At 43.0% G+C, this 26,964-nt stretch overlaps 1 protein-coding gene and 2 pseudogenes across 1 annotated transcript; 2 read left to right on the top strand and 1 right to left on the bottom strand.

The window, feature by feature from the left end:
* The window catches only part of LOC142191103 (uncharacterized), a 602,426-nt pseudogene that overhangs the window by 107,135 nt on the left and 468,327 nt on the right, over positions 1–26,964 (bottom strand).
* LOC142191119 (uncharacterized) lies at positions 1,056–25,865 on the top strand. The gene is made up of 3 exons (XM_075262333.1): positions 1,056–1,153; positions 2,714–3,607; positions 25,052–25,865. Exons 2-3 carry the CDS (start codon positions 3,040–3,042, stop codon positions 25,744–25,746), a joined length of 1,263 nt encoding a protein of 420 aa, XP_075118434.1. The 5' UTR covers positions 1,056–1,153; positions 2,714–3,039; the 3' UTR covers positions 25,747–25,865.
* Positions 15,761–26,964, top strand: part of LOC142191038 (uncharacterized) — a 49,991-nt pseudogene continuing 38,787 nt past the window's right edge.

The raw sequence follows: 26,964 nt of genomic DNA, 5'->3' as shown, positions 1-26,964 counted from the left end.
GTGAACCAGTCAGTTATCCGAGTTGATGATTAGTGTCAGTTATTTTTCGAAGAATTGCTGAACCCGACCTCTTATCTGTAATAATTGTATTTATTTACATGTAATATTGTGAATTTATTACTTTGTCTCATCTTCTCTCCATTCAGGTTCCTACAATATAGAATCCTCTCAGTATCTTCTATATAAGAGAATATTCCTGATTGATCCATCAAGGATGGAAAGAGACAGGAAGAAGATGGCGGAAAGTCTATTAAATCTCACCCTAGAGATCATCTACCAGCTTACTGGAGAGGTGAGAGATTCTGATGATGTCATCATGACATCATTCTTATCTATAGTAATAACAGATGATATGACTGGAGAGGTGATGGACTCTGGACATGTATGTAGTGAGATTTATTAATGTGTCTCCCCATAACCAGGATTACACAGTAGTGAAGAAGACCTCTAGTGGGCGCTGTCAGGCTCCTGTGTATGAAGGATATGGAGGAACCCTGAGCCCAATCCTGTGGCTTCCACCTCACTCCCTGATACAGGAGGAGATCAATGGACAGAAGATCCTAGAACTCACCAACAAGATGCTGGAGCTGCTGACTGGAGAGGTGACACTGCTGGGAATGCTGGGACATTATACAGTAACTGGAGGGGTCGGGGTGATGACTGTATCATTGTGTTGTCAGGTTCCTATAAGGTGTCAGGATGTCGCTGTCTATTTCTCCATGGAGGAGTGGGAGTATTTAGAAGGACACAAGGATCTGTACAAGGAGGTGATGATGGAGGACCAGCAGCCCCTCACATCAGCAGGTAATAGACATGACTATATACACATGGACTTCCATTATTTGTATGTACAGAATGAATTCAGTCCCTGTCTGTGTTTCCTACAGGTAGATCCAGTAAGAGGACAACACCGGAGAGATGTCCCAGTCCTCTTCTTCCACAGGATGATCAGGTAGATGGAGATATTCCCTATGATGTGTAGACGGGCTGTGAAGTCCTTGTGTCTCTTTCTCTTTTCGCTGACTTACAATATTTATTTCCCAGCTTCGGGATAAAGATCTGAACAATATTTTGGCCACAGCAATAAAGGAAGATCCCTATGTGAGTGGTGATGAGGAGTGTGAGGAGGACATTCCAACAGGGAACCGCCCAGGTGAGGAGTCACCACTGAATATACCACAGAACAGTCACTGTCCCATATAGGGCTCACAATCTACATTCCCTATCAGTATGTCTTTGGTGTGGGAGGAAACCGGAGTACCCGGAGGAAACCCACGCAAACACGTGGATAACATACAAACTCCTTGCAGATGTTGTCCTTGGCAGGATTTGAACCTAGGACTCCAGTGCTGCAAGGCTGCAGGGCTAACCACTCAGCCTTGCAGATTTAGATCTTGGGAAACTTAAAGAGGCTCAGTCATCTGCTCCTACACATAAGGTTCCAGGGTTACATGAATTCCCATTTAAGACTCTAAAATTGCATTTTCCAGGTAGGTTTCCCTTTTTTTTTGTAACGTGCTTCAGAATTAGATGAAATCCCCAATCACATTTCTGGTTTTTTTTGTTAATCCAGCCAAATAGGCCCCAGAATAGGACCATCCCACAAGCCCATAGACAATGGAACCAAGCCTGCTCCGGGTTTGCTTCATCTAAAGGAAGTGTATGATGGGAGGGCATTTTTAAGCCTCTCAATGGGGAAATGTATGATTTGTGTAATATTCTGAGCATCATCTCAGTCTATCTACCAACAAATGGTTTTATTTTTCAAAGTTTGATTGTTAAAAAGTAGGGTTGAGCTGATCTTGAGATTTCAAGATCGATTTTAAAATCCGATCTCCGATCATTTTCCAGCCGATCTCGATCCTGATCGCGATCGTGAAATTTGCTCGATCGCCGATCAGAATCTGATCTTTTCCGAACCCGTTCCTCAACCCTAGTCAATGCTTCTCTATGGGAAAAGTCACTTTTAGGGTTGAGCCGATCTTGAGATAACCTCCGATCTCGATCCCGCTGGAAAAGATCGGGTCGGAATTCCGATCGCGATCGTGAAATTTACTCGATCGCCGATCGAAATCCGATCTTTTCCGATCCCGATCGCTCAACCCTATTAAAAAGTTAAAACAAGCAAAACAAAAACTATATAAATTTGACATTTGAGAAATTATAAAGAATGGAAAGTGTAAAGGTCTCGTCCTCCTATATATTTGATATCCACTCCTAGTATTAGCTAAAAATAGATATCACCATCCGACTTTACACTTACCCCAAAGCCATGGCTTCCTCATACATAACCATACTGCTCCCCCCGCTGTAGTAAAGTACGTCTAGGTGTCAGGGAGTGTGTGAGACAGACACCACCTAATAGCACTGACTCACAGGATCCTTTATGATCCTACACTGAGCATTTCACTAGAAAAGAGTAGTAACTGGCACACCGCAACATGGACCGATGAAGATGCTGGCCTAACCACACAAGTGAGAAACTGGAGGAGAACAGCCTGGTGGCCGGACATCATGATCTACTGGCCTGTGCTCCGAGGTCTACTGCTAGATTGTCATCTGTTTTGCCGCCAGTTTTGATTAATTGTTGAATATTGCTAGATGCCTTAAAATATGTGCGAAATTTTTTTTATATAGAAATGCCATAAAATATTAATATAACTTTCAATGTTCTATTATCTAAAGATGGTGATATCCGTTTTGTTCTTGTCAGGTGACTGTACCAGGAGCTCAGAGGGACATCTGATATCTACAGATTATAAAGCAGAGGATCATGGTATCACACAAGATCCATATGAAGAACATGTCATTACCCCAGATATACCCTCAGCCCTTCAGAAGATATATCTATCATCTGATCCTACTAGACAGGTTCTGACTTCTGATTCATCACAAACTGCTAAGCAAAATATAAGTTACCGAAGTAGAGATGTACATCAGAGAACTCACACAAGAAAGAAGCTATATTCATGTCCAGGATGTGAAAAAAGTTTTACAAATAAATCAAGTGTTGTTAAACATCAAAGCATTCACACATTGATGAAGACATTTTCGTGTTCCGAATGTGGCAAATGTTTTACTCAGAAATCAAGTCTTGTTGATCATCAAAACACTCATACAGGAGAGAAGACATATTTATGTTCAGAATGTGGGAAATGTTGTACATCTAAACCACTTCTTGTAGCACATCAAAGAACTCACACTAGAGAAAAGCCTTATTCATGTTCAGAATGTGGGAAATGTTTCACTCGAAAATCAAGTCTTGTTAAACATCAAAGAACTCACACAGGAGAGAACCTATATTCATGTTCAGAATGTGGGAAATGTTGTACATCTAAACCACATCTTGTCACACATCAAAGAACTCACACAGGAGAAAAGCCATATTCATGTTCAAGATGTGGGAAATGTTTTGCTCGGAATTCAGGTCTTGTCGAGCATCAAAGAACTCATACAGGAGAGAAGCCATATTTATGTTCTGCATGTGGGAAATGTTTTACGTCTAAATCAAATCTTGTTATACATCAAAGAATTCACACAGGGGAGAAGCCATTTTCATGTTCAGAATGTGGGAAATATTTTACTCGGAAATCAAATCTTCTTGACCATCAAAAGATTCACACAAGATAGAAGCCATATTCCTGCCCAGTATGTAGGAGATACTCTGCCGTTATATCAAATGTTAATAGACTGCTGAAAATTCACACAGGAGAGAAGACATTTACATGTCCAGAATGTGCAAATTTTAATATAGATGCGTTTAAATTATTTTTATCAAAACTCATCTACTAACTGCACATCAAAGAACTTACAGTAAAAACTGTACCTACACTCACATCTTACAATGATTGTCCAAAAATGTTTTTTAAATCCAGCACCAAAATCTGAGAAAATTTGCAATTTGAAAATTGTGTAAGATATTGATTAAAATACCTGTGTATAGCGCCCCCTGCTGCTAGCCTTGAACTTGTTTGTTGCACTGTGCCCGTGATTGTTCCGGCATCTCAGCACCTCGCTGGAACGTCATATAATGCATGTGTTGTTGGCGTCGACGATCCCCCTCAGCTCCACTTGATGAGAACTCTGTGACTTCTGGCTACCTTCATAGATATCGTTGTTTGCAACAAATTAGATTTTCTTTTTCCAGGCATGTTGAAAATTGGCAAACTGCCAATTTGGATTACAGGTGTTTGCCCATGTCAGTTTGTCAGCAGTTCCTGGATCGGATAATATACAAATGCGTGTACACAAACCACAGAGGGTTAGTGTGTGTTTACACAGAGAAATAACAGACCTGGCTGAGATAAGGCTGCTGCAAGGGCAGTGTGATATAGTATGTGAACATAAATTCATAACAGTCGTGAAGCCATGTCATTTACCGGAATAAAAAGTAGCCTATATGTTAATCGAGGTTACAATCTATTTGCTGAATTTCATTCAAATCCGTTCATCCGTTTTTGCGTGATTGAGGAAAAAACATACAAACATCCAAACATTCACATTTATAATATTATTAGTAGGATTTATATAGCACCATTAATCCCATGCTGTTGTACATTATTATATTAATTCCATGGTGCTTTACATTTGGGGGTTACATACAATACACAAAATACACAAACATATATAACACTAACAATGACTGACTGGCACAGTGGGGTAGAGGGCCCGGCCTGCGAGGGCTTACAATTTATGAGGGAGAGGGATAGAGACAGAAGGTGAGGGGAGAGGATGTACAGATGGTGATGTAGTGGCAGTAGCGTTATTGGAGGTTGTAGGCCTTCCTAAATAGGGGAGTCTTCAGGACCTTCTTGAATCCTGTGATTGTGGGGGGTCAGTCTTATGTGTCTTGGTAAGGAGCTCCAGAGTATGGGGGATGCACGGGAGGCAGTTGTGTGAGGAGCGGATGAGAGCAGAAGGTCTTTGGTGGATCAGAGGTTGCATGTGGGCAGGTAGCAGGAGATTAGGTTGGAGATATATGGAGGGGACAGGTTGTGGATCGCTTTGTATGTCAGTGTTAGTAACTTGAACTCTATTTGCTGAGCAATGGGTAGCCAGTGAAGAGATTGGCAGATGGGAACGGTTGATGAAGAATGGGGCGAGAGTCTAAGTGGGATATTATGAGGGCATGGACTAGCATCTTTGTAGTTTCTGGGGTGAGAAAGGAGTGAATATGATGGAGTAGGTTGGAGTCCAGAGTTATCCCAAAACAACAGACCCATAGGACAGGGGTAAGTGTGGTTCCATTTACTTTAATAGATGGGTCAGGTTGAGAAGCCGTGTGAGGTGGGGTCGAAGATGATGAACTCAGTTTTCTCCATGTTGAGTTGGAGAAAGCGGAAGAAGAGAAAGGAGGCTACGGCTGCTAGACACTTTGGAACTCTGGTCAACAGAGAGATAATGTTTGGTCCAGAGAGATATACTTAAGTCTTGTCAGCATAACAATGGTAATGAAAACCATGAGATTCTATGAGTTGGCCAGGCCGAGGGTGTAGATGGAGACACACAAAGCCATCTTTTATTTACGGATTTATTTGTTCAAATCGCTCCGGACCGAGGAGCAATTATCCTGGCCAAGTCTAAGAAGGAAGAGTGGAATTGGTATACGGGGGTTTTTCATCGTGACTACGAGTGGCTGAGTATAACATCCTCTCCCCATGTTCCTCTGCTATAAGATTCATATAACAATGTCCAGCACCATAGGATTAATATAATAATGTACAGCACCATAGGATTAATATAATAATGTCCAGCACTATAGGATTAATATAATAATGTACAGCACCACAGAATAATGTACAGAGAAGCAATGGAATTGATGTAATAAAGTAAAGAACATCATAGTATTAATATAATAATGTACAGAGCACCGTGGAATCCTACTAATATTACAAATATGAAAGTTTATACACTACCGTTCAAAAGTTTGGGGTCACCCAGACAATTTTGTGTTTTATATGAAAACTCACTCTTATATTTATCAAATGAGTTGCAAAATGAATAGAAAATAAGTCCAGACATTGACAAGGTTAGAAATAATGATTTTCATTTGAAATAATTTTCCCCTTCACACAATACTCCATTTGCAGCAATTCCAGCCTTGCAGACCTTTGGCATTCTAGCTGTTAATTTGCTGAGGTAATTTGAAAAAATTTCCCCCATGCTTCCAGAAGCCCCTCCCACAAGTTTGAATGGCTTGATGGGCACTTTTTACGTACCATACGGTCAAGCTCAGACCTGGGCAAAGTCCGGCCCCCGGGCCATATCCGGCCCTCTGACTGATTCAGTCCGGCCCGCACAGCTTTGACTAGGGGGGCGTGTCTAGGGGGCGTGTCTTAGTGCCGGCCGAAGATGGAGATGTGGAGCGTGTCATAAAGTACTGAGAGATGTAAGGTGAGCTGCAGGGGGGAGAGAGAGAGTATATGTGTGTGTGTCTATATGTGTGTGTGTCTATATGTGTGTGTGTCTATATGTGTGCCTGTCTATATGTGTGCGTGTCTATATGTGTGTGTGTCTATATGTGTGTGTCTATATGTGTGCCTGTCTATATGTGTGCGTGTCTATATGTGTGTGTGTCTATACACTCACCGGCCACTTTATTAGGTACACCATGCTAGTAACGGGTTGGACCCCCTTTTGCCTTCAGAACTGCCTCAATTCTTCGTGGCATAGATACAACAAGGTGCTGGAAGCATTCCTCAGAGATTTTGGTCCATATTGACATGATGGCATCACACAGTTGCCGCAGATTTGTCGGCTGCACATCCATGATGTGAATCTCCCATTCCACCACATCCCAAAGATGCTCCTCTATTGGATTGAGATCTGGTGACTGTGGAGGCCATTGGAGTACAGTGAACTCATTGTCATGTTCAAGAAACCAGTCTGAGATGATTCCAGCTTTATGACATGGCATTGCATTATCCTGCTGAAAGTAGCCATCAGATGTTGGGTACATTGTGGTCATAAAGGGATGGACATGGTCAGCAACAATACTCAGGTAGGCTTTGGCGTTGCAACGATGCTCAATTGGTACCAAGGGGCCCAAAGAGTGCCAAGAAAATATTCCCCACACCATGACACCACCACCACCAGCCTGAACCATTGATACAAGGCAGGATGGATCCATGCGTTCATGTTGTTGACGCCAAATTCTGACCCTACCATCCGAATGTCGCAGCAGAAATCGAGACTCATCAGACCAGGCAACGTTTTTCCAATCTTCAATTGTCCAATTTCGATGAGCTTGTGCAAATTGTAGCCTCAGTTTCCTGTTCTTAGCTGAAAGGAGTGGCACCCGGTGTGGTCTTCTGCTGCTGTAGCCCATCTGCCTCAAAGTTCGACGTACTGTGCGGCGTTCAGAGATGCTCTTCTGGCTACCTTGGTTGTAACGGGTGGCTATTTGAGTCGCTGTTGCCTTTCTATCAGCTCGAACCAGTCTGGTCATTCTCCTCTGACCTCTGGCATCAACAACGCATTTCCGCCCACAGAACTGCCGCTCACTGGATGTTTTTTCTTTTTCGGACCATTCTCTGTAAACCCTAGAGATGGTTGTGCGTGAAAATCCCAGTAGATCAGCAGTTTCTGAAATACTCAGACCAGCCCTTCTGGCACCAACAACCATGCCACGTTCAAAGGCACTCAAATCACCTTTCTTCCCCATACTGATGCTCGGTTTGAACTGCAGGAGATTGTCTTGACCATGTCTACATGCCTAAATGCACTGAGTTGCCGCCATGTGATTGGCTGATTAGAAATTAAGTGTTAACGAGCAGTTGGACAGGTGTACCTAATAAAGTGGCCGGTGAGTGTATGTGTGCGTGTCTATATGTGTGCATACCTCCCAACTTTTGAAGAACTGAAAGAGGGACAAAATGTGCGGCAAATTTAGCCCCGCCCACTTTTGTGTTGACTCCACCCACTTGTTAATTTTTCATGTGCCCGCACACAGTATAATCCTCCTACAGTCACCCGTAAATTATATGTCCCCCCTCTATCTCTCCCCCAGTTTCATATACACCCTTCATCTGCCCCCAGTTTCATGTAACTCTTCCATCTCTGCCCCCAGATTCATGTCCCTCCATCTCTGCCCCCAGATTCATGTCCTCTCCATCTCTGCCCCCAGATTCATGTCCCCACATCTCTGCCCCTAGATTCATGTCCCTCCATCTCTGCCCGCAGATTCATGTCCTCTCCATCTCTGCCCCCAGATTCATGTCCCCCATCTCTGCCCCCAGATTCATGATCCCAAATCTCTGCCCCCAGTTTCATGTCCACTCCATCTCTGCCCCCAGATTCATGTCCCTCCATCTCTGCCCCCAGTGTCATGTCCCCTCCATCTCTGCCCCCAGATTCATGTCCCCACATCTCTGCCCCCAGTTTCATGTCCACTCCATCTCTGCCCCCAGATTCATGTCCCTCCATCTCTGCCCCCAGTGTCATGCCGTCCTCTCCTTCATCTGCCCCCAGATTCACGTTCCACCTCCACATTAAACTTACCTTCTCCTCCGCTCCCTCGCCGCTCTCTGCCCGCCTCTCTCGCTGACACATGCGGCTGAAGGAAGGAGCTGACACAGGTCAGCTCCTCGCTTCCCCGCTGCCCGCCTCTCTCCCTGACACATGCGGCTGAAGCTGCTCGCGTGCTCGCTTCGCCGCTGCGTCTCTCTCTCGCTGACACATGCGGCTGAAGCAAGGAGCTGACCTGTGTCAGCTCCTCGCTTCGCCGCTGCCGCCGGCTCCTGGCTTGTACATCGCGTCTACAAGCCAGGAGCCGATCTGGACGCCGATCTGAGTTGAAATCGGGACATACCTCCCTCCAACCGGGACCGCGGGACATGTCACCCAAATCGTGACTGTCCCGCGGAAATCGGGACGGTTGGGAGGTATGTGTGTGTGTCTATATGTGTGCCTGTCTATATATGTGTGTGTCTATATGTGTGTGTCTGTCTATATGTGTGTCTGTCTATATGTGTGTGTGTCTATATGTGTGTGCCTGTCTATATGTGTGTGTGTCTATATGTGTGAGTGTCTATATGTGTGTCTGTCTATATATGTGTGTGTCTATATGTGTGTGTCTATATGTGTGCGTGTCTATATGTGTGCCTGTCTATATGTGTGTGTGTCTATATGTGTGTGTCTGTCTATATGTGTGTGTGTCTATATGTCTGTGTGTCTATATGTGTGTGCCTGTCTATATGTCTGTGTGTCTATGTGTGTGTCTGTCTGTCTATATGTGTGTCTGTCTATATGTGTGTCTGTCTGTCTATGTGTCTGTCTATATATGTGTGTGTCTGTCTATATGTGTGTGTGTCTATATGTGTGTGTGTGTCTATATGTGTGTGTCTGTCTATATGTGTGTGTCTATATGTGTGTGTGTCTGTCTGTCTATGTGTCTGTCTATATATGTGTGTGTGTCTATATGTGTGTGTGTCTATATGTGTGCCTGTCTATATGTGTGTGTGTCTGTCTATATGTGTGTGTGTCTATATGTGTGTGTGTCTATATGTGTGCCTGTCTATATGTGTGTGTGTCTGTCTATATGTGTGTGTGTCTATATTTGTGTGTCTGTCTATATGTGTGTCTGTCTATATATGTGTGTGTCTGTCTACACTCACCGGCCACTTTATTAGGTACACCATGCTAGTAACGGGTTGGACCCCCTTTTGCCTTCAGAACTGCCTCAATTCTTCGTGGCATAGATACAACAAGGTGCTGGAAGCATTCCTCAGAGATTTTGGTCCATATTGACATGATGGCATCACACAGTTGCCGCAGATTTGTCGGCTGCACATCCATGATGCGAATCTCCCGTTCCACCACATCCCAAAGATGCTCCTCTATTGGATTGAGATCTGGTGACTGTGGAGGCCATTGGAGTACAGTGAACTCATTGTCATGTTCAAGAAACCAGTCTGAGATGATTCCAGCTTTATGACATGGCATTGCATTATCCTGCTGAAAGTAGCCATCAGATGTTGGGTACATTGTGGTCATAAAGGGATGGACATGGTCAGCAACAATACTCAGGTAGGCTTTGGCGTTGCAACGATGCTCAATTGGTACCAAGGGGCCCAAAGAGTGCCAAGAAAATATTCCCCACACCATGACACCACCACCACCAGCCTGAACCGTTGATACAAGGCAGGATGGATCCATGCTTTCATGTTGTTGACGCCAAATTCTGACCCTACCATCCGAATGTCGCAGCAGAAATCGAGACTCATCAGACCAGGCAACGTTTTTCCAATCTTCAATTGTCCAATTTCGATGAGCTTGTGCAAATTGTAGCCTCAGTTTCCTGTTCTTAGCTGAAAGGAGTGGCACCCGGTGTGGTCTTCTGCTGCTGTAGCCCATCTGCCTCAAAGTTCGACGTACTGTGCGTTCAGAGATGCTCTTCTGGCTACCTTGGTTGTAACGGGTGGCTATTTGAGTCACTGTTGCCTTTCTATCAGCTCGAACCAGTCTGGCCATTCTCCTCTGACCTCTGGCATCAACAACGCATTTCCGCCCACAGAACTGCCGCTCACTGGATGTTTTTTCTTTTTCGGACCATTCTCTGTAAACCCTAGAGATGGTTGTGCATGAAAATCCCAGTAGATCAGCAGTTTCTGAAATACTCAGACCAGCCCTTCTGGCACCAACAACCATGCCACGTTCAAAGGCACTCAAATCACCTTTCTTCCCCATACTGATGCTCGGTTTGAACTGCAGGAGATTGTCTTGACCATGTCTACATGCCTAAATGCACTGAGTTGCCGCCATGTGATTGGCTGATTAGAAATTAAGTGTTAACGAGCAGTTGGACAGGTGTACCTAATAAAGTGGCCGGTGAGTGTATATGTGTGTGTCTATATGTGTGTGTGTCTATATGTGTGTGTGTCTGTCTATATGTGTGTCTGTCTATATGTGTGTGTCTATGTGTGTGTGTGTCTATATGTGTGTGTCTATGTGTGTGTGTGTCTATATGTGTGTCTGTCTGTCTATGTGTCTGTCTATATATATGTGTGTGTGTGTGTGTGTGTGTGTCTATATGTGTCTATCTGTATATGTGTGTCTAAGCAACCTAGGGGCAGAGATGGAAGGGGAATGTTATACTAGGGCAGAGATGGCAGATGGGGCGGGGGGGGGGACATGAAATGGGGAAAATAAAGGGGGATATGAAACTGAGGGAGAAATGGAGGGGGGGACATGAAACTGGTGGTAGATGAAGAGGGCACTTAGACTGGGGGGATATTAAACCATGGAGGAAGCTGTAGGGGGACCTGTCTGCCTCTAGTTGCCCCCAGTTTAATGTCACCCTCCAGCTACCCCTACGGTTTAATGTCTGCTTCCCGATTTTAATGTCCCTCCAGATTTTAATGTCTAGTTGCCCCCAGTTTCATGTCCCGCTCCAGCTGTCAATTTATTGCCCCCCTCCAACTACCCCCACTGTTTAATGTCCCCCTCCAGCTGCTCCAGTTTTGTGTCCCCTCTAGTTTCCCCAGTTTATACTGAGGCACCAGGAGAGGGACTTAATACTGTGGAGCAGTTGTAAGGGAACATTATAATGTGGGGGCATATAGTGTACGGGTGACTGTAGGAGGATTATACTTTGTGGGGGCACATGGAAAAATGATTGGGAATGGGCGGAGTCTACGTAGAAGTGGGCGGAGCTAAATTTGCTGTGGCACGGCCCTCTAGCATAGTTTCAATTTCTTATGTGGCCCCATGGGAAAATTAATTGCCCACCCCTGGTCAAGCTTCTCCCACAACAGCTCAATTGGGTTGAGATCTGGTGACTGCGCTGGCCACTCTATTACAGATAGAATACCAGCTGCCGTCTTCTTCCCTAAATAGTTCTTGTATAATTTGGAGGTGGCTTTGTGTCATTGTCCTGTTGTAGGATGAAATTGGCTCCAGTCAAGCGCTGTCCACAGGGTATGGCATGGCGTTGCAAAATGCAATGATCGCCTTTTTTTTAAACTCGTTTTATTGAGAAAGTATATAACAAATTACAGTACATGAAGATACAAGACATGATAGATGGCAAAGGGTACACAATCCAAAGCAACCTTGGACCAAAAAATCTTGTCAAACAGAACAAGAACCAAAAACCATGCTGCAAAGTCCATATTAGTAATTGAAGGCTTGCAAAAATCATCCAGTAGAAAGTCCAAATCCAGAAAGTCGAGAGAGGTATCAATCTCCATCCAACCTGCAGAGGACGAGAGTAGAAAACAAGAGAGACAACAGAAAAACATGCACAAGGACATAAACATTACTCCAAATGCAGTAGAAGCATGGACCAGAGTCACCCCTTGAACATCTAAGGAACAAGTGCATTCAGGGCAGAGCGAACAGAATGGTCAGTATACAGGATCAAGGGAGAGTCGCACCATGGGCCCGAAACCTTACAAAATTTTTGAGGGCAGCCCCTGCCTTTATATACCACTTTATTATACGGGACAATGGAGTTCACCAGTTTTTGCCACATGGGGAAGGAGGGGGTCTTGGAGCCATCCATCGCAGGGCAATCGCCTTTCTGGCTAAGAAAAACGATTCCCATAAAAAGACACGTGAGTGGTGCGGCCATACCTCTTCATCACCAAACAGACATATTTCAGGTAAGAGTGGAATCGGAGTGCCCAGTATATCAGATAACAGGCCTAAGGCCTTGGACCAGAAACCTTTAATGATCGGACACTTCCAGATCATGTGCTAAAATCAGCATATACCAGTACATCGCAAGCACCCAGGGTGTCTCAACCTTCCCATTTTGTGTAAGCGTGCAGGAGTCAGATCGCTTTGATGCAGGATGTAAACTTGTATCAGCTTATTATTAGCAGCAGGGGAAACAAACTGGGCTGACTCCAGAACATCAGAGAAACTATCGTCTGTGAGATCAGGGATAAGAGTGCGCCATCTCAGTAAAGCAGGGGTTTCCAAACTAGACATCTTAACTGGTATGAGATGGCCATACAATGTCGAGATAAGACCTTGAGGACCCTGGGAACGGAGCACCCCTATAAGAGGATATGCTGAAATGGGTACACTAGGTGAGGGGAACTGTGTAGAAATAGCATGCCTGATTTGAAGAAATCTATAGAACTGGGAACGGGGGACACCAAACTGGGCGCTTAGGGATTCAAAAGTACAGAAAGCTCCTTGGTCATAAACATCAGCTAGGGACATAACACCAAACTGCTTCCAACTCTGTGCACCCGGGAGGGCAAATAGTTCCGTTAGACCCAGATAATCCCACATCGGGGTCTCAATAGGGACCGCTGTGTAAGCTGCTACTTGCTTAGCCCGCTGTCAAATCTGCAATGCCAAGACATGAATCGGCAATAAGTTACCTCTATATAAGTGGGGGTGTTCCAACACAGGCCATAAATTGGAAATATGCAGATAAGACGCTAAATGGGCCTCCGAGTCAGGTAAAGGATCCAATAACACCCAAGACCTCAGATAGCGAAGCTGGCCAGCCAGGTGATATAAAAATATGTTAGGAAAAACCATCCCTCCCGTAGCTTTAGGCCTTTGTAGCGTGGAGAGGCGTAACTTAGATCTTGAATTACCCCATATAAAGGGAATAAATAAGGAGTCCAATTGTTTAAAAAATCACCATGGCACTGGTACAGCCGCGTGTTCTAAAATGTACAGACATTTTGGAAGAACCACCATTTTAATGAGGTTAATCCGCCCAGCCCCTGAAAAAGGCAAAGCTCGCCACAGCTGAAACTTGACCCGAAAGTGGCCAAGGAGTGGGAACACATTGAGACTCAGGAATTGTTTCTGATCAGTAGAGAAGTGAATTCCCAAATACTTACAAGTGTCTACAATCTTAAGGCCACAAATATACCCATCCCCACCTATTGGTGGTAGAAAGGGGCATATATGACGATTTGGACCAATTTATCCTCAGACCAGAGTATATTCAATGATCGCCTTCCTTATTCAAAATCCCTTTTACCGTGTACAAATCTCCCACTTTACCAGCACCAAAGCGACCCCAGACCATCACATTACCTCCACTATGCTTGACAGATGGCGTCAGGCTTCTTCCAGCATCTTCTTAGTTGTTCTGCATCTTCTGTGTAATCCAAACACCTCAAACTTCGATTTGTCTGTCCATAACACTTTTTTCCAATCTTCCTCTGTCCAATGTCTGTGTTCTTTTGCCCATATTAATCTTTTCCTTTTATTAGCCAGTCTCAGATATGGCTTCTTCTATGCCCCTCTGCCCTGAAGGGCGGCATCCCCCAGAGTCGCCTCTTCACTATAGATGTTGACCCTGGTGTTTTGCCAGGACTATTTAATGAAGCTGCCAGTTGAGGACTTCTGAGGTGTCGATTTCTCAAACTACAGACTCTAATGTCCTTGTCTTGTTGCTCAGTTGTGCTTCGGGGCCTCCCACTTCTCTTTCTACTCTGGTTAGAGCCTGTTTGTGCCGCCCTCTGAAGGGAGTAGTACACACCGTTGTAGGAAATCTTCTGTTTCTTGGCAATTTCTCACATGGAATAGCCTTCATTTCTAAGAACAAGAATAGACTGTCGAGTTTTACATGAAAGTTCTCTTTTTCTGGCCATTTTGAGAGTTTAATCGAACCAACAGATGCAATCTCCAGATTCTCAACTAGCTCAAAGGAAGGTCAGTTTGATGGCTTCTCTAACCAGCAAAACTGTTCTGAGCCGTGTAACATACTTGTACAAGGGTTTTCTAAACATCCATTAGCCTTCTTACACAGTTAGCAAACACAATGTACCATTAGAGCACTGCAGTGATGGTTTCTGGGAATGGCCTCTATACACCTATGTAGATGTTGCATTATAAACCAGATGTTTGCAGCTAGAATAGTCATTTACCACATTAATGTATAGAGGGGATTTCTGATTCATCTGCATTGAAAAAAACTCTTCTTTTCTATCAAACATAAGGAAATTTCTAAGTGTCCCTGAACTTTTGAACTATAGTGTATGTTTGTATGTTTGCTACTCATTCACGCAAAAACGGCTGAACGGATTTGGATGAAATTTGGCACATAGATAGTTTGTAACCTGCATTAAAACATAGGCTATTGTTAATCTTGGTAAATGACATGGCTCCACGACTGTTATCAGTTTATGTATCCTTTATGTAATATTAAACTGAGCTTGCTGACAGGACAATCGTTCAGCTAATTGCACATTGCTGGTAAAGCCTGATCTGCTATATCTCTACAACACGTTCATTATATGGTGTCCCAGCGAGCTGCTGTGATGCTGGGACAATCATAGGCACGGCGCGTGGAATAAGTTCAGCAGGCCAGCTTGAGAGCTACCGAAACGCCGGAGCAGGTGGACCATCGACGCCAACAACACGCAAAGTTGTGGGCAGAGGCTAGTTCATAAAATAATGTACAAAGCACCATGGGATTAATAGTGATCTAAAAATATAATAATAATGGGTAGAGACCACACACAGACAGCTCTACTACATACATGTCACACACAGACAGCTCCGCTACATACACATCATACACAGACAGCTCTACAACATACGTCACACACAGACAGCTCTACTACATACGTCAAACACAGACAGCTTTGCTACATACGTCACACACAGACAGCTCTGCTACATACACTTCACACACAGACGGCTCTACTACATGCATGTCACACACAGACAGCTCCGCTACATACACATCACATATAGACTTTTCATAAATCTAGTAGAGAGCTGTAAGATGTGGTCATATGACTCCTTGACTCCTCCCATACACATGACTGATCATATGACTATGACATCATCACAGGTCCTGTAACCATGGTTTCTGTACATGAAGCAGCAGCCGTGTGATAGTCTATGTGTGTACTGAGCTGAAGAGAGAAGAGCCGGGGGTTCAGGGTAAGAGAGGAAGGGGTGTACATGGGACTGTATATGGTGAGGGGGACTGATGTATTTTACATAGGACTGTATAACGGGGGGCTGATTTATTATACATGGGACTGTATATCTATAAGAGATCACAAAATTAAATTGATTAAGAAACAGACTCCACCAAGCTTGATGGAGACACAAACATTCATCAGATGTGATGACCTCTATATTACAATGGTCCATTAGCTCCACTATCTGCTGCTCCTTCCACACGATGTCACCCCTCTTGAAAAGAAGCAACGATGGCTAAATGATCCTTTGTTTCCTACATCATAATTCTTTTCTGAGGAGGTTAATCTTTGAGAAAAATAAGCAAAAGGGTGTAGCAAGTCTTTGTCTCCAGTTCTTTGTTCTTAGCCCCTATTGTACAGTCAGAAGCATCAACTTAAACAGTAAAGGTAAATTCAGGGTCAGGATGAATTAGTATAGGGGCTGTGCTAAATTTTGTCTTTATACAAAGGACTAGTAGAATACCTGCGACTTCGCTCGCGGAAAATATGTTAAATTGTTGGTTATGCTAGCTAAAGTAAAATTTTCAGTGTCACACTAAAATTGCCATTTTCAGAGCTACAGTAAATCTTTTTTTCCACTTGAAATTTTTATTATTTTGTCATTTTACTAATTTGTCGTGACATTGATGTAAACAACAATTTTTTTTTGTTAATTTCAACATTTTTATTGATTTTATATATTCAATACATATTATGTAGTGTGAACTATTACTAGTTTTTTAACAGTTTTTTTTTAATAAAAATTAAAATTATGCACCTTACACAAACATATAAAACCTTTAGGGCTAGTTCACACGTGGGCAAAGGGGAGGTTTTTGACAGCGGAATTCGCTTCAAAAACCTCTCCTTTAACATGGTGGTCTATGTAGACCACTAGCTTTTTTTTTCCTCCTAGCGTTTTCCGCCTGAAGAAGCGACATGACCTTTCTTCAGGCGGAAAACGCCTGAAGAATTGCATAGAAGTGAATGGGAGGCGAAAACCGCGCGGTAAAAAACCGCGCGGTTTTTTGCACACAAAACCGCGCGGTTTTTTGCAAAAAACCGCACGGTTTTCGCCTGCAGTTTCTATAGCACATATAGGAAAAAAAAACCCTAGCGAAAACCGCTAGCGAAAACCGCGTCAAAAACCTCGTCAAAAACCGCGTGGAATGCAAAAAACAGCGTCAAAAAAACTCCTCGAGGTTTTTTACCTCGCACAAATAAGCTAGGCGGTTTTCACGTGTGAACTGACCCTTCCATCCAATTAACAACATAGTGGAACCCTTCCCCCCTCTAGTGTACAGTTACACAACTATCTATTGTGGTGCTTTTTGTGAAACAAGTCTCCGGTTTTACCTTCAGGTGCATACCTGTATGTGAAAAGATTTTTGGGGTTACCCACTCTAAAGCAAGCAACGTACTACTGTCCATGTGAAAAACACGGGCTCTCCAAATTAATGCCAGCTACTTTAAGTGATTGACCTTGTGCTTTGTTTATAGTCATAGCAAATACAAGTCGGATTGGGAACTACAGACACTTAAAATTGAAGGGCATGTCGCTTGGTAGAAAAGGAATATGTGGAATGAAAACATTTGCTCCCTTAGAATTTCCCATAAGAATAGAGGCTTCAATAACATTAGGCATGAGACTCTTAATGCACAATCTTGTGCCGTTACACATTTTTGATGGGCCAAGGTTCCAAAGCAAAATTATTGTGGCTCCTATTTTTAAAGTGAGCTTATGCGGTGGCATCACAGGAGGGTCCAAAGAATTCAGGAACTTTAATGGATACATTATGGCTTATTCACTCTCCATGACTGAATCCATGGACATGTATGTGGTTGCTAGACCAGGCAGCCTTCCCTGAATTAGTACATTTATGGAGCTGACACTGTCATTTTTAGGCGCTAGGATTGCACGTTCATAAAGCCACTGATGGTTGTTAAACTATCAGGGAAAACTTGGTCAATAAGCTCCATTACTGAAGTTGTCATTTCACAAAAATCTTCGGGAAAGGAAATGAGACCATTAGTGGAATCAGTGGGAACCCGTCATTTCCAAGACATAGTAGCTGGTGTGTAAATTTGACCGCAGTTGTATTTCCCATCAAATGAACCCACATATTAGTAGTAAGAGTTTGCTTCTAAACTTGCATCCACAGATAAGAAGATTTTAGACAGGCATTCAGCTTATCCGCCGGTGTTGCTCTATTAAGAACAGGTAACATCAGGCAGAAGTCACCTGCAAAAATTACAACAATTCCCCCCATTAAACAGTTGGTTCCCTGCAGATCTTTCAAGGTGCAATCAAGGGCCTTGACCGCTTTCTTGAGCGTCATGGTGCATTCATCCCAAACAATTACTTTGCAATTTTGCAATACCTTACCTTTCCCAGAGCCTTTAGGCTGGGTTCAGACTGGATTTTTTGGACTGTATTTTGACGCAGAGGCATCCTCAGTATAAGTTCACATGGGGTTTTTCAATCCGGAACCTAAGGCGGAGGCCGCCTTAGGTTCCGGACCAAGAAACGGGTAGCCGCGACTGAATGCCAGTGCACTGCACCGGCATCCAGTCACGTCCTCTGCTCTGAATTAGGCCCAGTGAATGGGCCTAGTCGGGAGGAGGGAGTGTCCTCAGGCCAAATCGCAAGGCGAATCCGCCTGAAGAATGAGCATCTCGCTTCTTTTTTCGGGAGCCGGACCAAACAGCTCCTGGAAAAAAGACCTGACCGGCTCCCATTGATTTCAATGGGAGCTGTCTTTTTGGTCAGGATTTTGAGTTCAGTCCAAAAAACAAGTAACCGTGACTGGATGCTGGTACAGTGGAAACAGTGCACCAGCATTCAGTCTCAGCATTCTGCTCCGGATTAGTCCCAAATGAATGGTCCTAGTTGGGACAGAGTGTTGCGCTGCGGACATCCGCGGCTGATTCAGCTGCAGAATCCGTGTCAAGAAAGGGCATGTCACTTCTTTTTTCCGTGAGCAAGAACAAACTGCTTGCAGAAAAAGGAACCCATTGAATTCACTGGGAGATGGTTTTTTTGAGCCAGATTTTGATGCACATTCCTTGTCATAATCCAGAACAAAAACCCCTGTCTGAAACTAGCCTAAGTGATATTACAAACAGCGCTAGATTAAGACTAAGAGGCTGAATAGCTCAGTTGGAAGAGCTGCTTCCTGGGATACCAAAGCCCCTGGGTTCAAGTACTAACACAATTATTGCTTGAATCTTTGCTGGAGTCCACACACGGTACTTTAGTAGAAATTACTTAACCCAAGAACTAACTTTCTGATTCATGAAATTCACATTTCTCCAACTTAATACAGAGTAGATGAGTTCATAGATGCTGTAACACAACTCTGACATGGTTTTGGTGTTCTTCTTCAGAGTTGGAGAAGGTTAGTATATCATCCAGATAGATGACTACACACTGATCTAGCATATGTATAAAAATGTCGTTCATGAAATGCTGAAAGGTGGCGGGTGCATTACATGGTCCGAAAGACATGACTAAGTACTCGAAGTGTCCAGAACGCAATCTGAATGCTGTTTTCCAGTCATCACCAGGTCTTACACGCTGTTAGGACCTTGCGGCAGGTGCAGTCAAGGTATTAGGGTCGCAGCCTGTTCCGCTGTAACTGCCCAGTCCAGCATGCATGGGGTTAATTCCCTTGCAGCCGATAGGCATGGTTGGTCACCTGACTGACAAGGGTGTTGACCAGTGAGCGCCCGGCTTGGGCAGCTGGGCTGGCTGCTTGGAACCGCCCTTCCCCTATTTAATGAGGCAGGTGAATCAGCCCACTGCCTTAGCCTCAATTCAGAAGTGTGTGTGTGTGTGGTGTATGGTGTGAAGTCTGTCAGTGAAGCTAACTGCAAGGCTTAATTCACACTAGGGTAGCTCTGTGGCTCAGAGCCCAGTTGGGCTCTGCAGGTTATTATTTATTTATTTATTTATTTTAAGATAACCTGCTGACGGTAACACACGCACCAAATTATAGACAACATGTAGGTCTAGTTTGGCAAAAATCTTTGCATAACGGACTCTATCCATCAACTCAGGTATAAGGGGCAGAGGCTAATGATTCTTTATTGTTATTTCATTAAGTTTTCTATAATCAACACAAGGCCTTAAGGTACCATCTTTCTTTTTAACAAAAAATATTGGTGCACCTGCTGGTGAAGTAGTTGGCAGATAAATCCTTTAGCTGAATTTTCATCTATATATTCTTTAAGAGCTTTCAGTTCAGGCTCTGACAATGGATATATATTTCCAAAAGGTATAACTGTCCCCGACAACAGCTCAACAGAACAGTCATAAGGTCGGTGCGGAGCAACTTGTCAGCATTCTTCTTATCACAAACATCAGCAATTTCTTTATACATAGACGGCAGTTTAGGGGGCTTCAAGGTCCTTGGTACCATATATATGAAGTTGATTAGATACCGTCTGTTTTGAGTGAACCTCTGGTAGGAAGGACACTACTTTGGTTTCCCAGTTGATCTGAAGGTTCTGAGCTGCAGCCATGGTAGTTCCAAGATGATTAGGGAAATATGGTGATGAAATTAATAAGAAAGATACAACCTCCATAATTATCTCCAAGGGTTCAGTCTCTTGATTAATTGGGCCTGAATTCAGTGGAGACCCATCAGACTTTTCTATCAGAATTCGTGAAAGTCTCCCCTATATTTTCACTCCAAGCTTATTAGCAAAAGCAATGTCCATAAAATTTCCATTTGCGCCAGAGTCCACCATGGCAGATGTAGATATCCACTGGGACCTGGTACAAAAATGGATGGAAATGAAGCAATGAGAGTCTTTTCTTTCCTTCTTAATGTTCCGTGCTATTGAGAGATTGAGCAGATGACTGCATTCACTGGTGGCCCTGGTCCAGAAAGAACTGATTCATCCTCGGATAGATCAGGATCCGCTCTAACCACCACTGAGGTTTGTCGGGGACTTGGACAATTGCTGAGAAAGTGACCAATAACAGCATTGGTTTTCCCACAGTCTGCATTCCCTTCTATCGGCATTAGCACATTTTTGCATACTGTCACTCTGCATAGGTTCAGAATTGGCTTCTGAGTATTTCCTAGTTTCAGAGTCTCTGGAAGTGGAAGGTGGAATCGATAAGAACCGATTATTACGAGGCCAGATAGAATTCCACTTTTCTTGTCCCGCTCAGACAATCGAGTATCAATCCGAACACAATGATGTACAAAATCATCAAACTCTGTGGGAGCATCAGCACGGCCAATTCATCTTTAAGAGAAGACAGAGATATATATATGAGTGTTGTTAGCATAGCAATGGTATTGAAAACCATGAGATTCTATGAGTTGGCCAGGCTGTCCCCTCCATACATCTCTGACCTAATCTCCAGCTGCCTGCCCACACATAACCTCCGATCCTCTCAAGACTTTCATTTTTGCTCTGCTCTTCACACAACCAACTCCATGACTCTTCTGATGCATCTCCCATACAATGATGTACAAAATCATCAAACTCTGTGGTAGCAACAGCACGGCCAATTCATCTGTAAGTGCATTAGATAGTTCTTTCTAGAAAAATGTTAATTTTGCGGCATTATTCCATTCAGTGTCAATGACCCACCTTCTGAATTTTGTGGCATATTTGGCAACCGAGCATCAATAACGAGCGTCAATAACGTAGAGGTTCAGCTGCTGCACAACGATTCGGATCATCAAATATCTGGCTTATAGCTGCAAGGGAGACATCCAAATCCTCAAGACGTCCATCATCGGTCTCAGTAGGAGGATTAGCCCAGGCTATGGCCTTATATGATTAAAAAATCCACAATATTTATCTCAGTCCCCCACCAAACCTGAAGGGTGGAAGAGACAAGGTGGATGCAGGAGCTGGAACCACAGCCCGGTTTTGAAGTTCCTGTATTTGCTCCGTATGTGGAGCCATCCTATTTTGTAAATCCCGAGTTACTTGTCCGAACAATTGCACATTATGAGAGGTTTGGTTTTCAAATGCCCAATAACTTGGTTTCAAATTTTGCATTTCAGCATAGATGTCAGTAAGAAAACAGTTCACATTACTCACACGATCCACCAGGCTCACTCCCCCGGCGAATTCTATAGTTTTGGCTCGAGTATCCTGTTGCAATATTGATATACATGGCTGGAATCCGGTGGCCAGATGGAATAAGCCAGGAGCAGATAGGCACTGAAGAGCAGTAGCCCGAGGTGCGGCTCGTAGTGCAGATCACAAGGGTAATACAGCAAGGAGTAGAAACAGTCTGGGAATGACAGTTCTGAGGAGCAGGAGACTGGAACAAATCACAATACTGGAGCAAAGGCTGAACTGCCTCATGGGTATAAATAGGCCCAAACAGAAAACAAGATGGCTTCACATTGGTACAGATCGGTCATGTTTGCTAAGGCAATTCCTAGGAACAACACTGCAGCCTCCAGTGGTGAGGAATAGAAGTGCAACAATATTTCAGCGTGAGAGAAACAGCGGCCACTAGTGGTAGATTAGCAAAAATACAGGATTCTGACATATATTGTAATAACCGACCCAAAATAACCAGTGTGAACCAGTCAGTTATCCGAGTTGATGATTAGTGTCAGTTATATTTTTGAAGAATTGCCGAACCCAACCTCTTATCTGTAATAATTGTATTTATTTACATGTAATATTGTGAATTTATTACTTTCTCATCTTCTCTCCATTCAGGTTCCTACAATATAGAATCCTCTCAGTATCTTCTATAGAAGAGAATATTCCTGATTGATCCATCAAGGATGGAAAGAGACAGGAACAAGATGGTGGAAAGTCTATTAAATCTCACCCTAGAGATCATCTACCAGCTTACTGGAGAGGTGAGAGATTCTGATGATGTCATCATGACATCATTCTTATCTATAGTAATAACAGATGATAGGACTGGAGAGGTGATGGACTCTGGACATGTATGTAGTGAGATTTATTAATGTGTCTCCCCATAACCAGGATTACACAGTAGTGAAGAAGACCTCTAGTGGGCGCTGTCAGGCTCCTGTGTATGAAGGATATGGAGGAACCTGGAGCCCAATCCTGGGGTCTCCACCTCACTCCCTGATACAGGAGGAGATCAATGGACAGAAGATCCTAGAACTCACCAACAAGATGCTGGAGCTGCTGACTGGAGAGGTGACACTGCTGGGAATGCTGGGACATTATACAGTAACTGGAGGGGTCGGGGTGATGACTGTATCATTGTGTTGTCAGGTTCCTATAAGGTGTCAGGATGTCGCTGTCTATTTCTCCATGGAGGAGTGGGAGTATTTAGAAGGACACAAGGATCTGTACAAGGAGGTGATGATGGAGGACCACCAGCCCCTCACATCAGCAGGTAATAGACATGACTATATACACATGGACTTCCATTATTTGTATGTACAGAATGAATTCAGTCCCTCTCTGTATAGATTTCTATGTCCTGTTAGATTTTTCGGCTGTATATTCCCCCATTCAGCTGTATACAAGTCATATATGAGAAATAATGTGACCCCATAATGAAATATGACAATGTGAATGAGGACAATTTCTTCATCACCTGATTTCTCTCTGGATGTAATCTGGCACTAGACATGTCTTGCAGCGGCTTACTGGTTAACCCCTTACTAACATTCGCCATAGGCAGCCAATAATAGAAGTGAATGGATTTCTCAGTATATTGCAGTATATTAGTATTGCAGTATATTGCACCGGTGATCGGAGCCGAGGGATCTTGTAGGGGCTCTAAAAATAAAAAATCAGAAGGAGGAGAAGATTGTTAAGAAGAGCCTGTGAAGCTGAGTATTCTTCTTGGAATTGTCCTGACACTTATGTACGTTTTAATGAAGTATATGAGTTTTTCCTTGAGAACAGCAGATAAGATTAGCGTATAATGTTCAGTTTGGGGTCACAGGTCGTCCCAGAGATTTTCTTTCCTCCCTTATCAATAACTAAAACCTTGGCAATCATCTGCCCCTACAAATAAGGCTCCAGGTTTACATGGATTCACATTTGAGATGCTAAAATTGCATTTTCCAGGTAGGTTTCCTTTTTTATGTAACGTGCTTCAGAATTAGATAAGAATCCCAATCACATTTCTGTTTTTTTGGTTTTTTTTGGTTGATCCAGTCAAATAGGCCCTAGAATAGGACCATCCCACAAGCCCATAGACAATGGAACCAAGTCTGCTCCGGGTGTGCTGCATCTAAAGGAAGTGTCTGATGGGAGGGTTCCCATTTTTAGGCCTCTCCATGGGGATATGTATGATTTGTGTAATATTCTGAGCATCATCTCAGGCTATCTACCAAGAAGTGCTTTTACTTTTCAAAGTTTGATTATTAAAAAGTTAAAACATTTCATTTTTGAAAAGTTATAACAATCAAAACAAAAACAATGTAGCTTGGCAATTGGTTTTGCCTCCTATATATTTGATATCCACTCCTAGTATTAGCTAAAAATAGAAATCATCATCCGACCTTACACTTGGCCCAAAGCCATGGCTTCCTCATATATGACCATACTGCTCCTCCTCCTGTAGTAATGTACGTCTAGGTGTCAGGGGGTGTGTGAGGCGGACAACACCTAATAGCACTGATTCGCAGGATCCTTTATGATCTTACACTGAGCATTTCACTAGATAAGAGTAGTGACCGACACACCGCAACATGGACTGATGAAGATGCTAGCCTCACCACACAAGTGGGAAACTGGAGGAGAACAGCCTGGTGGCTGAACCTCATGATCTATTGGCCCGTGCTCTGAGGTCTACTACTAGATTCTCATATGCTTTGCCACCAGTCTTGGTTATTTATTGGATATTGCTAGATGCCTTAAAATATGTCAGGAAATTTATATATAGAAATGCTATAAAATAATATAACTTTCAATGTTCAATTATCTAAATATGGTAAAATCTGTTTTCTTCTTGTCAGATGACTGTACCAGCAGCTCAGAGGGACATCTGATATCTACAGATTATAAAACAGAGGATCATGATATCAAACAAGATCCATATGAAGAACATGTCAATACCCCAGATATACCCTCAGACCTTCAGAAGATTCATCCATCATCTGATCCTACTAGACAGGTTCTGACTTCTGATGCATCACAAACTGCTAAGCAAAATATAAGTTATCAAAGTAGTGATATACATCAGAGAACTCACACTGGGAATAAGCAATTTTCATGTCCAGAATGTGGAAAATGTCTTACTGAAAAATCAGGTCTTGTTAAACATCTGAGAATTCACACAGGAGAGAAGCCATATTCATGTTCAGAATGTGGGAAATGTTTTAATCAGAACTCAGTTCTTGTTAAACATCTCAGAATTCACACAGGGGAGAAGCCATTTTCATGTTCAAAATGTGGGAAATGTTTTACTCAGAAATCACATCTTGTTAAACATCTCAGAACTCACACAGGGGAGAAGCCATTTTCATGTACTTCATGTGGGAAAAGTTTTGCAGATAAATCAAAACTTGATAGACATCAGAACAGTCATACATTGACAAAAACATTTTCGTGTTCAGAATGTGACAAATGTTTTACTCAGAAATCAAATCTTGTTAAACATCAAAGAACTCACACAGGAGAGAAGCCATATTCATGTTCAGAATGTGGGAAATGTTTTATTCAGAAATCAATTCTTGTTCTACATCAAAGAACTCACACAGGGGAGAAGCCATATTCATGTTCAGAATGTAGGAAATGTTTTATTCAGAAATCAAGTCTTCTTCTACATCTAAGAACTCACACAGGAGAGAAGCCATATTTATGTTCAGATTGTGGAAAATGTTTTGCTTTGAAATCAACTCTTCTTGACCATCAAAAGATTCACACAAGATAGAAGCCATATTCCTTCCCAGAATGTAGGAAATACTCTACCTTTATATCAGATCTTAATAGACATCAGAGAATTCACACAGGAGAGAAGACATTTACATGTTCAGAATGTGGGAAATTTAAATAGAGATGTTTAAAGTATTTTAATTAAAAGTTATCAAAGAACTTGCATATTAAAATTTTTTAATGTCTGGATTGTACAAGTTTGTATCTACGCTCACATCTTGCATAGGTTGTCCAAGAATTGTTTTTAATATCCAGCACCAAAATCTGAGATGATTTGAAATCTGAAAATTGTGTAAGGTATTGATTAAACTACCTGTATATAGCGCCCCCTGCTGTTTGTTCTTTTTTTCCCTCGTTCACCCTAGTAACAATGCAACAGTGGATGACCATCTTCTCCTCGAACAAGCAGAGAAGAAAGTGCACTGCGCTGTCTGTATATGGGATCGCTGGAAACGTTAATGTAGTGATTGAAATTCCGGCTCTTTTCTTTGAGTTGGATCATTTGACTCCCTGTTTAATGTACTTTTCTATGTTATGCAGACAGACATGATATGGTTAAAAGAGGCAGGGTTTTGTGTCTAGGGGGCGGGCCAATCCCTACTGCAATGCGTACACGGTAGGGAAGAGTTCAGAGACAGCGTTATAGAGCCTACTATTATACTCATTGTCACCGCAATGCCTCCGTATGTGTTACTGCTTTATCACACTAAGTACTTTTCTGTCCTTGTGCTATGTGTGAGAATCGGACAGCGCACTGACCCATTATTAGTCATTGCGTATTTCACGGTCACTGAGAAAAAAATCATAGCAGGCGTCTATTTCTTATTTCGCTACTATTGGCCATTCAGTGTATGGGTCTGTGAAAAAATTCGAACAGCACACGGACATTCCCTTACATCCTAGCAGCATCACAATATGGGGTATTTCGAGGAACCCATTTTTCTCTTACACTTTTGCGGCCTACTTCTGGTAGTCCTGGATTGCGCAACAAGGCTAGATTAAAGGGGCTCTATCAGCAAAATCATGCTGTATGAGCCCCACATATTCCTGAATAGCCTTTAAAAAGGCTATTCAGGCACCACTAATCTTATTTTAAAAAATAATACCCTAAAAACGATTATTCAAGTGATACTTATCATGCACAGTGGGCGGTTATGCACTGTCGGACCTCATCTGTTGTCTCGCCTTCCTCTTCTTTCTTCTTCCAGCGATGCCC

This window comes from Leptodactylus fuscus, chromosome 1 (genome assembly GCF_031893055.1).
Source record: "Leptodactylus fuscus isolate aLepFus1 chromosome 1, aLepFus1.hap2, whole genome shotgun sequence".
Taxonomy (NCBI): Eukaryota; Metazoa; Chordata; class Amphibia; order Anura; family Leptodactylidae; genus Leptodactylus; species Leptodactylus fuscus.
Note: the sequence above shows the minus strand (reverse complement) of the source record. Positions and strands in the feature narration are given on the sequence as shown.

Coding starts and splice junctions, on each gene's coding strand:
- LOC142191119 (XM_075262333.1), top strand. CDS start 3,040: ATGAAGACATTTTCGTGTTCCGAATGTGGCAAATGTTTTACTCAGAAA. Junction 3,608..25,051: donor GAAATCAAATCTTCTTGACC/ATCAAAAGATTC, acceptor GTAGTGATATAC/ATCAGAGAACTCACACTGGG.